The sequence below is a fragment of the Lemur catta genome, chromosome 8 (assembly GCF_020740605.2).
Source record: "Lemur catta isolate mLemCat1 chromosome 8, mLemCat1.pri, whole genome shotgun sequence".
Classification (NCBI taxonomy): domain Eukaryota; kingdom Metazoa; phylum Chordata; class Mammalia; order Primates; family Lemuridae; genus Lemur; species Lemur catta.
This window is the reverse complement of record NC_059135.1, coordinates 29,714,438-29,726,199: the sequence shown is the minus strand read 5'-3', so window position 1 is coordinate 29,726,199 and position 11,762 is coordinate 29,714,438. Positions and strand designations below refer to the sequence as shown.

The 11,762-nt window shown below is 43.6% G+C and overlaps 1 protein-coding gene across 1 annotated transcript in view; it reads left to right on the top strand.

The window, feature by feature from the left end:
* Positions 1-554: 554 nt before the first annotated feature.
* FAM117B (family with sequence similarity 117 member B) overlaps positions 555-11,762 on the top strand; it is a 94,724-nt gene continuing 83,516 nt past the window's right edge. Inside the window, exon 1 of the mRNA XM_045559704.1 lies at positions 555-1,335. Within this exon, the coding sequence (XP_045415660.1) occupies positions 564-1,335 (772 nt within the window). The 5' untranslated portion in view covers positions 555-563. The remainder of the gene's footprint in view (positions 1,336-11,762) is intronic.

The following is an 11,762-nucleotide window of genomic DNA, read 5'->3' as shown; positions in this document are numbered from 1 at the left end:
GTGTAACATGCCAGTAAGATTAATTCAATTTGTTCTCTTTTGAGCCCTGCCGATAGAGGAAATTAGGACAGAACAAAAAAATTAAGAAAAAAAAAAAAGAACAGAAAGAGACGCGCGTACATGTTAATACACAGTTAAATACTATGGTAAGGAAATGAGTTATGCAGAAAATGCTTCAGATTACCCCTGGGGACGGCTCTGGTTCTGGACATTCCCTCTGGCAACATTCCAGAGCCTGAGTCCCCAGGGCTCCCCCCAGTGGGAAGGCAAAGCGCGCGTGCCCTGGCGCGCGCGTACACGTGCACTCACTTGTACACACACACGCGCGCACATTACACATACACACGGCCCGTTTCCTCCGCCCCTCCTCCCCACGGGGGCGGGTCTCTTTCTCTTTAAAGAGCAGACGGTCTCCGCGCACACCCAGGCTCTCCGAGGCTCCGGGGGCTCGGGACCAGAGCTGCTCGCAGCCAATGGGCGCGGTGGAGCGGCTCGTGCGCGGCTGACGCTCCACCAATGGGCGCTCGCGGGGGGCGGGGGCAGCGGAGGAGACACTATTGTTGATGAGGAGCAGCGGCGGCGGTAGCGGCTGCACCACCTCGTTGCTGCTGGCCGCGGCCCGATCGCCCCCCGCACCCCGGAGTCCGGCTTCGTCACCTTGTCGCAGGGGCCTTCCCTCCGGCCCCAAGAATCGTCCCCCTGCAACCCAACAACAACAAACCCCCCGTCTCGCCCAGTCACCGGGGAGGGGGGGGACCATGTCCCAGCGGGTGAGGCGCAATGGGTCCCCCACGCCGGCCGGCTCCCTTGGGGGTGGTGCGGTCGCCACGGCCGGGGGACCCGGGAGCCGCCTGCAGCCCATGAGGGCGACGGTTCCGTTCCAGCTGAAGCAGCAGCAGCAACATGGCAGCCCCACGCGGAGCGGCGGCGGCGGCGGCAACAACAACGGTGCCTGCTGTGGAAGCGCTTCAGGCGGCGGCGGCGGCCCGCGCACTGCCTCGCGCAGTACGAGCCCCACGCGCGGCGGCGGGAGCGCGGCGGCGCGCACCAGCCCCACAGTGGCCACGCAGACGGGCGCGTCCGCGACGTCCACGCGAGGCACCAGCCCCACGCGCGGCGCCGCGCCCGGGGCTCGCGGGAGCCCCCCACGGCCGCCGCCGCCGCCGCCGCTGCTGGGCACCGTGTCGTCGCCCAGCTCGTCGCCCACCCACCTGTGGACCGGTGAGGTGAGCGCAGCCCCACCCCCAGCCCGCGTCCGGCATCGGAGGAGGTCCCCGGAGCAGATCCGAAGCTCCCCGGAGAAGAGGAGCCCGAGCGCCCCGGTTTGCAAAGCAGGTAAGTGCTGGGGGTCGCGTCGCAAAGGGGGGGGCGGCGGCGGGACTGGGCCGGGCGCGCGCTGCTACCACGCGGGGACTGCGGCGCCGCCGCGGAGCGCTTGGGGCCGGGGGCGGGACCCGGGCGGTGGGGACCCGGGCAGTGCGGCCCCGCCTTTCTGGGCCTGCCCCGCGCCCCGGACTCCGCGCCCCGCTAGCCTCCTGGGTCCCTCAGCCCGCCCCGCGCGGGTCCCAGGCAGTGGAGGTGCAGCCGCTAACCTTGTGCTTGGGCTGATAGGTGTTAATTACAAACCTGGGGTTCTGGCTTTCGGTTGGTGACTGCTTACCTTACTCTTCTTTGAGGATGAGGCTAGGAGTAGTTTGTCACTTTGTTTTAGGGACGTGGTTAATGTCAGGATAGTACATGTCTGCTGCTAAGTATTTCTGTTCCACAAAACAGTTTCAGATCTGGGGGGACTGACTGCATTAGCAATGACAGATTTAGATCACTGAAGAGACGAGAGGCTGGGTGCGTTTTATTTCCCAGACTTGGTAAATGGGTAGCAAGAAGTGAGAATTAAGTTAAAAAAGATTCCTTTGGAAGGTTTATGGACTTTGAGGCTCTGGGTGTATTTCTGTTGTACTGATTTTGTGTTTTGAATGCAGAAAGGCAAAATCTAGTGTTTGTCTCCATCTTGTTATTGTTTTAGGGACCTAAAATTCTTTGTTTTTCTGTTTATCTGGGAGCTTTCTTTGGAAAAAGAAAATGAATGGAGCTGTTTGGTTCATAAAGAGTAACTTAAAAGAAATTCAAATTGTGGGAGGTGGAAAGGGATAAAATTTATTTAATATCATGCTTTCACGTCAGAATCTAGTAAAAAATAAATGGGTGAGTTTTAGTTGTATATTAATTTTGCCAACATATACCTTTGTCTTTCCCTGTCTGGCGATTTCTGTTAGAATCTCTCAGGCAGAATGGTTGGAAATTCCAGGAAACTTAGTACAGTACTTCCAAACCAAATAACTCAGGTGAAATAGTTTCAGAAATGGTGGGAGTAGGATGAATCTTTCTTACTATTTATTTTGTGAAAGGTTTTAGACAATACTTTTTGGGGAGAATTGCCCTGAAAAATGATGAATAGTGTTTTCTTTTTCTTTTCTTTCTTTTTTGATGAATAGTGTTTTCTAATTAGAACTGGAGTACTGTTTTAAACCTTTTGAGAATGCAAAATGCTTTTTAGAAACCATGATTGTCCGAAGTACTAGACCTCCCCCTCTCCCTCATAATATATATCAACTACTCAACTCCTATGTAGCTGGTGATTGTCATACAAGATCTCATTTTAACCCTCACAATAGCCTTTAGAGAGGTTAAGTAACAAGTGACAGAGCTGGTATTTGAACTCTGGTTGGTTGTGTTTCAAAGACCATGTCTTTAAATTATATCAAGGAAGTAGCTTCATGATGTATGAAATAGAACCTGGGAAATACATAGCACACCAAAATTACATGTACTTAGTTTTTGTTTGTTTTAGAGATAGGGTCTCTGTGTTGTGCAAGCTGGAGTACAGTGGTGTGATCATAATAACATGTACTTAATTTTTGAAGCAGCTCTCTATAGATATCTTCAAAAAAATTGTTTCAGTCCGTCGACCTTCTGGAGCCAGCATAGTGTGTCAAGTGAAGGGAAAGGAGAGCTGCTTAAGTGGATAGTAGAGCTGTAGGAAGGAGGCAGGCTTCCAGTCTGATAACAGAATCTGGCTATCCTATCAACTATTTGACACTCAAAGCAGGGGAGCAACCTGAGGAGAACTGGGTTAAGTATAGGCAATGTGGAAGGTGCGCTTTTCCTCTGATTCTCAGTGGGGGGCTCTATTTCCTGGGATCTCAGGCTCCTCATGTGCTCGTTCTTCATGTGTTTTAAAACTTCCCTTCCCAAGACCTATCATTCCATAGAGTATTTGCTGTAAAATTAATCATCTTCATTAGCTCCCCTCCAAACAAATAGAAAAATAGAAACTTATTCTTCTAGTGTAGCACTTTCAACTAGTTGTGAGAGATAATGCCTGTTATTAAGTTATACTCAAGTGTGAATGTCTAATAGCTTCCTTCCCAGGAATGTATTCTTGTTTCATGCTAGTGAACATCCATGCAGAGTGGAACAAAATGTTTTCAGGTGTTCATAGCAAACACAAAAAAATCCCATGATTAAATGATTTGCTGTTTTTGTATGACTAAGTCTGGAAGGAGAGTTTTTGTAATCTCTAGACTCCCTTTTTGATTAGGCTGCCAATTTGCAGCCTCAGTGAAATATAAAAATCTTTACTGGAGAGGGCAAGGATTTATCCATATAGTTCTGTAAAACCCTTAGGACTCTAATTCTAGGATCCATCTAGATCAGGTTGCTGGCTTCTAGGTGTCTTATCAGATGAGCTGGATGCCATAACCTTTGCTTAGGGATCCAGTATCTCAAAGTCTCTCTGTTGATAGTCACAGGATCCCCTACCTACCCAGTTGCTTTATTCTTCTGGGGTTAGAAGTAATCATTAGCTTCTCTTGGCTACCATAAGGCAATCCGAGTACCCATCCCTGACAGATTTTAAACTTCCCACCTTCAGTGCCTACCATCTCCATAGCAAAGTGGTTTGTCATTAGGAACTGAGATATGCTTAGAGAAGGTAACTAGGCAACAGTGTTAACCATGAGGTTTGTTTTTGTGCCTTCCCTCCTTTTACCTGACTTTGTCTTATTCAATAAAATGTCAGATATGTTAAAAACGGAGAGGTGGCGTAACATAGAGGTTAGGAAGATAGGTTATGAGTAGATAGTCTGGGTTTAATACCTGTATTCCACCACTTAGAAGCTGTGTGATATGGGGAAGTAACTTTCTAACCCTTACTTCTTTATCTATAAAATGGGTGATGATATACTTCATATGATAGTAGAGCTTTAAGTGAGAAAAGAATAAAAAAATTCTCAGTACAGTACCTCATATTACACAATAGCTAACTTTTGTACTATTTGTTTTGCTTGTAGTTTTAGTGGATGTAACATAAATTGCCAGTGTAGGCTCAGTTTTCACGGTTGTATGAAATTTCAGATTAGAGATAAGATTGCCTGTGAACATCCAGAATGGGGTTTCTCAGAGTGTGGTCTGTGGTTTATCTGTATCAGCATTACTTAGGGTGTGCAGTATAATACAATAATATGTTTGATCTTTGTCCATAGTTCTTGCACTGAGCTCCTAAAGCCCTCGTAATTTCCAGAGTAATAGGAGTGTCTTTTGTTATTCATAATAAACCAATTTCAATCACACCTGGGTCTATGCTAATAAGGTGACTTAAAGTGGGGCCTCTATTAAAGTTGGTGCAAAAGTAATTGCGGTTTTGGACTGTGAATTTTAAGTCATTATAACTAGGCTGAAACACATCTTTATTAATCGAAATAGGAACCGTTATAATCAACGCATTTTTGCCAACAAGAAATAAGTTCGTTTATTCCTGTAGCATAAAAATCTGTGCTTCGGGATGCCATGAACTCTTGGAAAGCATTTTACGCATTCTGCTGGTTGTGGAAGTGTTTTCCCTGCAAAAAGTTGTGGAGACGCTTGAAGAAGTGGTAATAGGTTGGCGAGACGTCAGGTGAATATGGTAGATGAGGCAAAACTTCGTAGCCCAGTTCGTTAAACTTTTGAAAAGTTGGTCGTGGGACGTTTGGTACGGCATTGTTATGGAAAATTGGGCCTTTTCTGTTGACCAATACTGGCTGCAGGCGTTGCAGTTTTCAGTGCGTCTCATCTATTTGTTGAGCATACTTCTCGGATGTAATGGTTTCGCTGGGATTCAGAAAGCTGTAGTGGACCATACTGGCAGCAGACCACCAAACAGTGACCAGGACCTTTTTTTGGTACAAGTTTGGCTTTGGAAAGTGCTTTGGAGCTGCTTCTGGGTCCAGATGCTGAGCTGGTTGTTGCTGGTTGTCCTATAAAATCCACTTTTAGTTGCACATCACAATCCGATTGAGAAATGGTTCGTTGTTATGTACAATGAGAGAAGACGACACTTCAGAGCGATGATTTTTTTCGATTTTCGGTCAGCTCATGAGGCACCCACTTACCAGCTTTTTCACCTTTCCAATTTGCTTCAAATGCCAAACTTCAGCAACTTCTCGTGTAGCTGTAAGAGGATCAGCTTTGGTGATTGCTCTCAATTGGTCATGTCAACTTCTGATGGCCGGCCACTGTGATCCTCGTCTTCAAGGCTCTGGTTTCCTTTGCAAAACTTCTTGAACCATCACTGCACTGTACATTCGTTAGCAGTTCCTGGGCCAAATGCATTGTTGATGTTGTGAGCTGTCTTTGCTGCTTTACAACCCATTTTGAACTCGAATAAGAAAATCATTTGAATTTGCTTTTTGTCTAACATCATTTCCATAGTGTAAATATAAAAGAAACAGCAAGTAATGTCATTAACAAAAAAAAAAATAAAGTGAGAAATGCACACTAAAATGATGTATAACATAACCACATTTATTTAAGAATGTATTCCAATATTCAAAGGGCAAATTTCAATAATGCTAAAACTGAAATTACTTTTGCACCAACTTAAATAGCCTCAGAAAAACCAAGTGATTAGAGTGTTAGAACTTTGAGCCCAACCCATAGATGTCCAGGAAGGACAGTGGGAGGGCTGGAGATTAAACTTTATAAAAACCTTTGAACATTGAGATTTCAAGGGTTGGTGAACCAAAGGTTGCTGGGAGAGTGGTACCTGGACAGGGTATGGAAACTTGATGCTTCCCCTCTCCCCATACCTTGCCCTGTGCATCTCTTCCATCTGGCTGTCATGGATTTTATCCTTTATAATAAACTGGTAAACGTAAGTAAAATGTTTCTCTGAGTTCTGTGAGCCATTCTAGCAAGTTATGAAAACTTAGGAGGGGGTCATGTGAACCCTCGATTTATAGCCAGTCAGTCAGAAGTACAGGTGGCCTGGGACTTGGCAGTTGGCATCTGAAGTTGGGGCAGTCTGGTGGGACTGGGCCCTTAAGCTGTGGGGTCTGTGCCAAGTTTGGGTAGTGTCAGAATTGAATTGTTGACCATCCACTTGGTGTTTGGAGAATCAGAAAATTGGGAGTTGGTGTTGGAAAACACCCCAGGATACTTGTTAAAAATGCAAGTTCTCAGGCCCTACTCTAGGCCTTGAAAGTCGTCCTTCCACCACCCACCCTGTGATTTTGCTGTACCCTATATTGAAAAAAAGTGGCTAGAAGCTTCCAAGGAAAATAGTTTGAAAACTCATTAGAGAAAAAGGCATTAGTACAGTGTTTGAGTTATTTTTGCAGTGTGTGGCTGATATGTAGATAACAAGTTGTATTCTTGCTAGTTACCCCCTTACTTTGGATATATTAAGTTGTGTATGAATTTGGTTGTTTATTAGGGTATGGGAATGCCAAGAGCAGCAATGGGAGATGAACTTCTCTGGACTTACATAGAGTCAGGAGCAGGGTACCAGAGCTTAATATTTGTGGCATCTTTGATGTCTCCTTTCTAGTACCTTGTGAAATACCCCTCTAAGATTTCAGTGTTTCTCTAACGTTTGGAGGATTGCTGCTAACTCCATACCTTCAGGGGAATCCTTTTGGCTTATGATGTCTGTATTTCACAACTGAAGATGAGACAAAGTAGAACCTTAGTTTTAAGTTTTGGCTAGTAGAATTTACATTTAATTAAGTTCAATTCTTTTTTTTTTTTTTTTTTTTTGAGACAGAGTCTCACTCTGTTACCCAGGCTAGAGTGCCGTGGCATCAGCCTAGCTCACAGCAACCTCAAACTCCTGGGCTCAAGCAATCCTTCTGCCTCAGCCTTGTAAGTAGCTGGGACTACAGGCATACGCCACCCTGCCCAGCTAATTTTTTCTACATATATCTTTAGTTGGGCCGCGAATTTCTTTCTATTTTTAGTAGAGATGGGGTCTAGCTCTTGCTCAGGCTGGTCTCCAACTTCTGAGCTCAAACAATCCACCTGCCTCAGCCTCCCAGAGTGCTAGGATTACAGGTGTGAGCCACCGGGCCCGGCCAGTTCAATTCTTTAAGCTTGGAACTACTCTGTGTTATTAACTGTGCAATATAAAGATGTAAAAGACACAGGGAACCCCAGAGACTCAAACTAGCCATGTAAGACAGGTACATAAGTATATCTGATGAGTGCTCTGGGCTCAGAGTGGATAATTCAACAAGGAATGGGTATAGAAGTTCTCAGAGAAGATGGATTTTGAATAATGTTCGAAAGGGAGGAATAGAACTTTGCAGTTGGATCTTAGAGGTGTGAAAATATACATATAATATTCACTCCTTTATGGCTTAAAATATAGGGTGTGGAATGTTGGAGAGGGCAGAGAGGGAGCAGTAGAAACAGAAAGTAGAGAGATAAGTTTTCAGAATGGCCTTGGCCTTGAATAGAAGATGTGAATTAGAATGTATTCCATGGTTGATGTTATAGTATGTACTCTGGGCTGTGGGAGGTGGCTCACGCCTGTGATCCTTGCACTGTAGGAGGCTGAGGTGGGAGGATCACTTGAGGTCAGGAGTTTGAGACCATCCTGAGCAAGAACGAGACCCTGTCTCTACCAGAAATAGATAAAATTAGCCAGGTGTGGTGGCACATGCCTGTAGTCCCAGCTATTGGGGAGGCTGAGGCAGGAGGATCACTTGTGCCTAGGATTGGAGGTTGCAGTGAGTTATGATTGTGGCACTGCATTCTAGGCGGGGACCACAGAGAGAGACTGTCTCAAAAAACAAAAACAAAACAAAACAAAACAACAAAGTATTTGCTCTGGTGCCAGACCGCCAGGGTTCAGATCCTGGCATTACTATTTATTTACTAGCTGTTTAATTTTAGGCAAGTTCACCTCACTTGTAAAAATGGGCTATTAATGTACTTACAATAGAGGATTGTTACAAGGATAAAAATCCTTATAATCTGTGCATGGGGCATAGGAATCTCTCAATATTAGCTATTTTCATATTATATCATTGTTTTCATCCAAGGCTTTTAGACATTAAAAGTCAATTTATTAGTAGTAGATGTGTGTATATATTTAGGATGAGTAGAGTGTGGATTGAGATGGGAGAAACTGGAGGATGGTAACTCACAAAGGCATTGAGCACCTGAATTTAGGTGCAGTGGCAGTGGGAATGGCAAAGATAAAAGAGATTCAAGAGACTTCAGTTTAGTAAACTGTTGGATGTAGGGATTGAGAAAGGGGAAGTTGAGGATGATAGTTTGGATGGTGGTACTAATTGGTAACACGTGGGGAAGAGCAGGTTTGGAAAAGGAAAACAAGCTCAGTTTTGAACATATTTGGTTTGCTATTAGGAAATTCAGATAATTTTCTAGATCATAGCAAATAATACTTACAGAACAGGGATACAGTTTGAACGGGGGGTAAAAATTGGGACTTACTCATTGCAGTTCAGTAAGTATTTGTTTGACATGTCCTTCATGCTAGGTATTTGCATACGGGCAACACTTGGAATAACTAGTCACTAGGGTGGATAAGATGATGTGGGGAGAATGCTAAGGATAGAACTCTGGGAGAAAACAAGCATTTTAAGGGTAGAAAGAAAAGCCAGCAAAGAAGCCTGTGAATGTGGTAGGAGGAGAAATGGTAGAATAGGGAAAGCCAAAAAGAAAGATTGTATTTCAAGAAGGAGATGTTAAAGATTTTCAAATGCTGTGAAGAGAACAAGTAGGCTGAGTCTGGAGAATAGGCTTTTGAATTTGGCATTTAGGTCAGTTGAGTATCTCTGAGAGAAGGTAGTTTGAGCGGCATGTTGGGGGCACAAGTCAGATTATAAAGTGGTGGGTGAGAAAGTAGAGGTAGAGGCCGGGCGTGGTGGCTCACGCCTGTAATCCTAGCACTCTGGGAGGCTGAGGCGGGTGGATGGTTTGAGGTCAGGAGTTCAAGACCAGCCTGAGCAAGAGCGAGACCCTGTCTCTACTAAAAAAAATACAAAGAAATTAGCTGGACAACTAAAAATACATAGAAAAAAATTAGCTGGGCATGGTGGCATATGCCGGTAGCCACTCGGGAGCCTGAGGCAGAAAGGATTGCTTGAGCCCAGGAGTTTGAGGTTGCTGTGAGCTAGGCTGGCGCCATGGCACTCTAGCCCAGGCAACAGAATGAGACTCTGTCTCAAAAAAAAAAAAAAAAAGTAGAGATAGAAAGTAGATGTAATGAATATAAATTACTCTTACGTCAGTGAAAGGAAGGAAAATGACAAAACTGGATGGAAGATTGTGTTAAGGTTAATTTATTTATAGGCTAGGGGAAACTTCAGCATGTTTGTAGGTTTATGAATCCTTTCCCTAACCAAGAATCCTACTCTTGAACTGCAAATAGATGCAAGATTATGCAAATAGGAGCAAGATTATGGAAAACGTGAAAGGCAGTGGGATCCAGTACATGATATAGTCCAGAAATCTCAGGAACAATTAAAGACACTTTCTCTTAGGATGGAAAGATGAAGGAAGATGATAGATAGCAATAGAAGGGGAAGGAGGATGAGAAAGTCGGCTACTTCCATCTCAAACTACTTCAGATTACTTGAAAACAAAAATAGCATGTGTCCCATTTCTAAATAATATGTTTATACTGGTGCTTCAGGATTTTTTTCATTGTTATGTATTATATAGTTAGTTCTTTCTTTCTTTCTTTCTTTTTTTTTGTAGAAACAGGATCTTGCTATATTGCCTGGGCTGGTCTCAAACTCCTGGCCTCAAGCGATCCTCTTGCCTTGGCCTCCCAAAGTGCTAGGATTACAGGTGTGAGCCACCATTACCTTTTTTTTTTTTTTTTTTTAAGACATTGTCTCACTCTGTCACCCGGGGTGGAATACAGTGGAATGATCATAGCTCGCTGCAGCCACAAACTCCTGGCCTTCAAGCAGTCTTCCTGTCTTGGCCTTCCAAAGTTCTGGGATTAACAGGTGTGAGCCACCAGGCCCAGCCTGGTGATTTCCTACTATGGAAAATGTACATTTAACACCCTAATTGCCATTCTCCTCAGTCCTCCCATTGTAATTATAGCACTCTTTTGATTAAATAAGTATTAATGTTTAAATTATTATGACTCTGTAAATACTGTTTACAGCAGAACGTTATGGTATATTACAGTTATATTTCTTTTCCTTATACCTTTTTGTGCTTCATGAAGTTAAAATTGCTTTTTGTTTTGTTTGCTTCATTTTCTATGTACCTATCACAAATTCATGCCCAAATTTCTGATAATGGCAACTTTCTTTTAAATATTTAAAACCATATCAGGTAATTTTTCACTTTTGCTTTTTTCCCTTGGAGATATCCCTTCTGGAATCCTTCATTCGCCTGTCCAAATTGGCACATTGATTTGTAGGTCTGTGGCATAGCTATTGTCTTGGAACTTCCTGGGAATTCCCTTCAGCTCTCTCCTGTTTTGGATACCCTAATATCTGGATCTTGTTTTGCTGGAGAATATTCTTCAATAATTTTTTTGAGACAGGGTACATGGGAGATAATATGTATTTTTTAAGACCTTCAAAGTGTGCAAATACATCTTTAAGTTTGTTGATTTGACTGGGTATAGAATTAGAATTCTACATTGGAAGTAATTTTTCTGCTGTGTATTGAAAGCACTTCATGTTCTAGCTTCTGAAATTGCTGTTGAAAATTCTGATGCCATTCTCATTCTTAGTCCAGTGTGTGTGTGTTTTCTCTATGTAGTGTTACCACTATTCTAAAACAAGGATTGCCTTGGGGTGAGGTGTATGTGTGTTTTCTATTCATTGTACTGGTTACTCTATGGCTTTTGTTCTAGAAATCTAGAAACTCTTTATTTCTGGGGATTTTTCTTCTCTCATTTCTCCTTTTTGTTGTCTTTGTTTTCTCTTTTTGGAATCCTTGTTATCCAGATGTGGCACCTTTTTGATTTTTAAATTTCTGTCCTAGTTCTACCTCATTATCTTGTTTGTTTTTCTTTTTAGCAGATTTATTTTTATCTGTATTCTTTTTATTGATTTTTATATGTTGGCCATCATTTTCATTTTTCACGAGCATTTAACTTGCTCTCTAATTGTTCCTTGTCTTGTTAATGCCTTCTAAAAATCTTTATAAAATGCATAAATACCCTCAAAGCTTTCTTTTGCTTTCTTCATTGTCCTCAGAGGCTGGCATGCACTCTCTCTCTCTCTTGTTTTTTATTTAAAGGACAGGGTCACACTCTGTTGCCCAGGCTGGAGTGCAGTGGTGTGCTGATAGCTTCAACCTCCCAAATAGCTATAATAGAACTATAGGTGCACACCATTATACCTAGCTAGGGGTCTCAGGCAATCCTCCTGCCTTGGCCTCCCAAAGAGGGATTGTGGGCATGAGCCCCTGGTGGTCTTTGTGTTTCAGGTTGGAAACTTACCTTA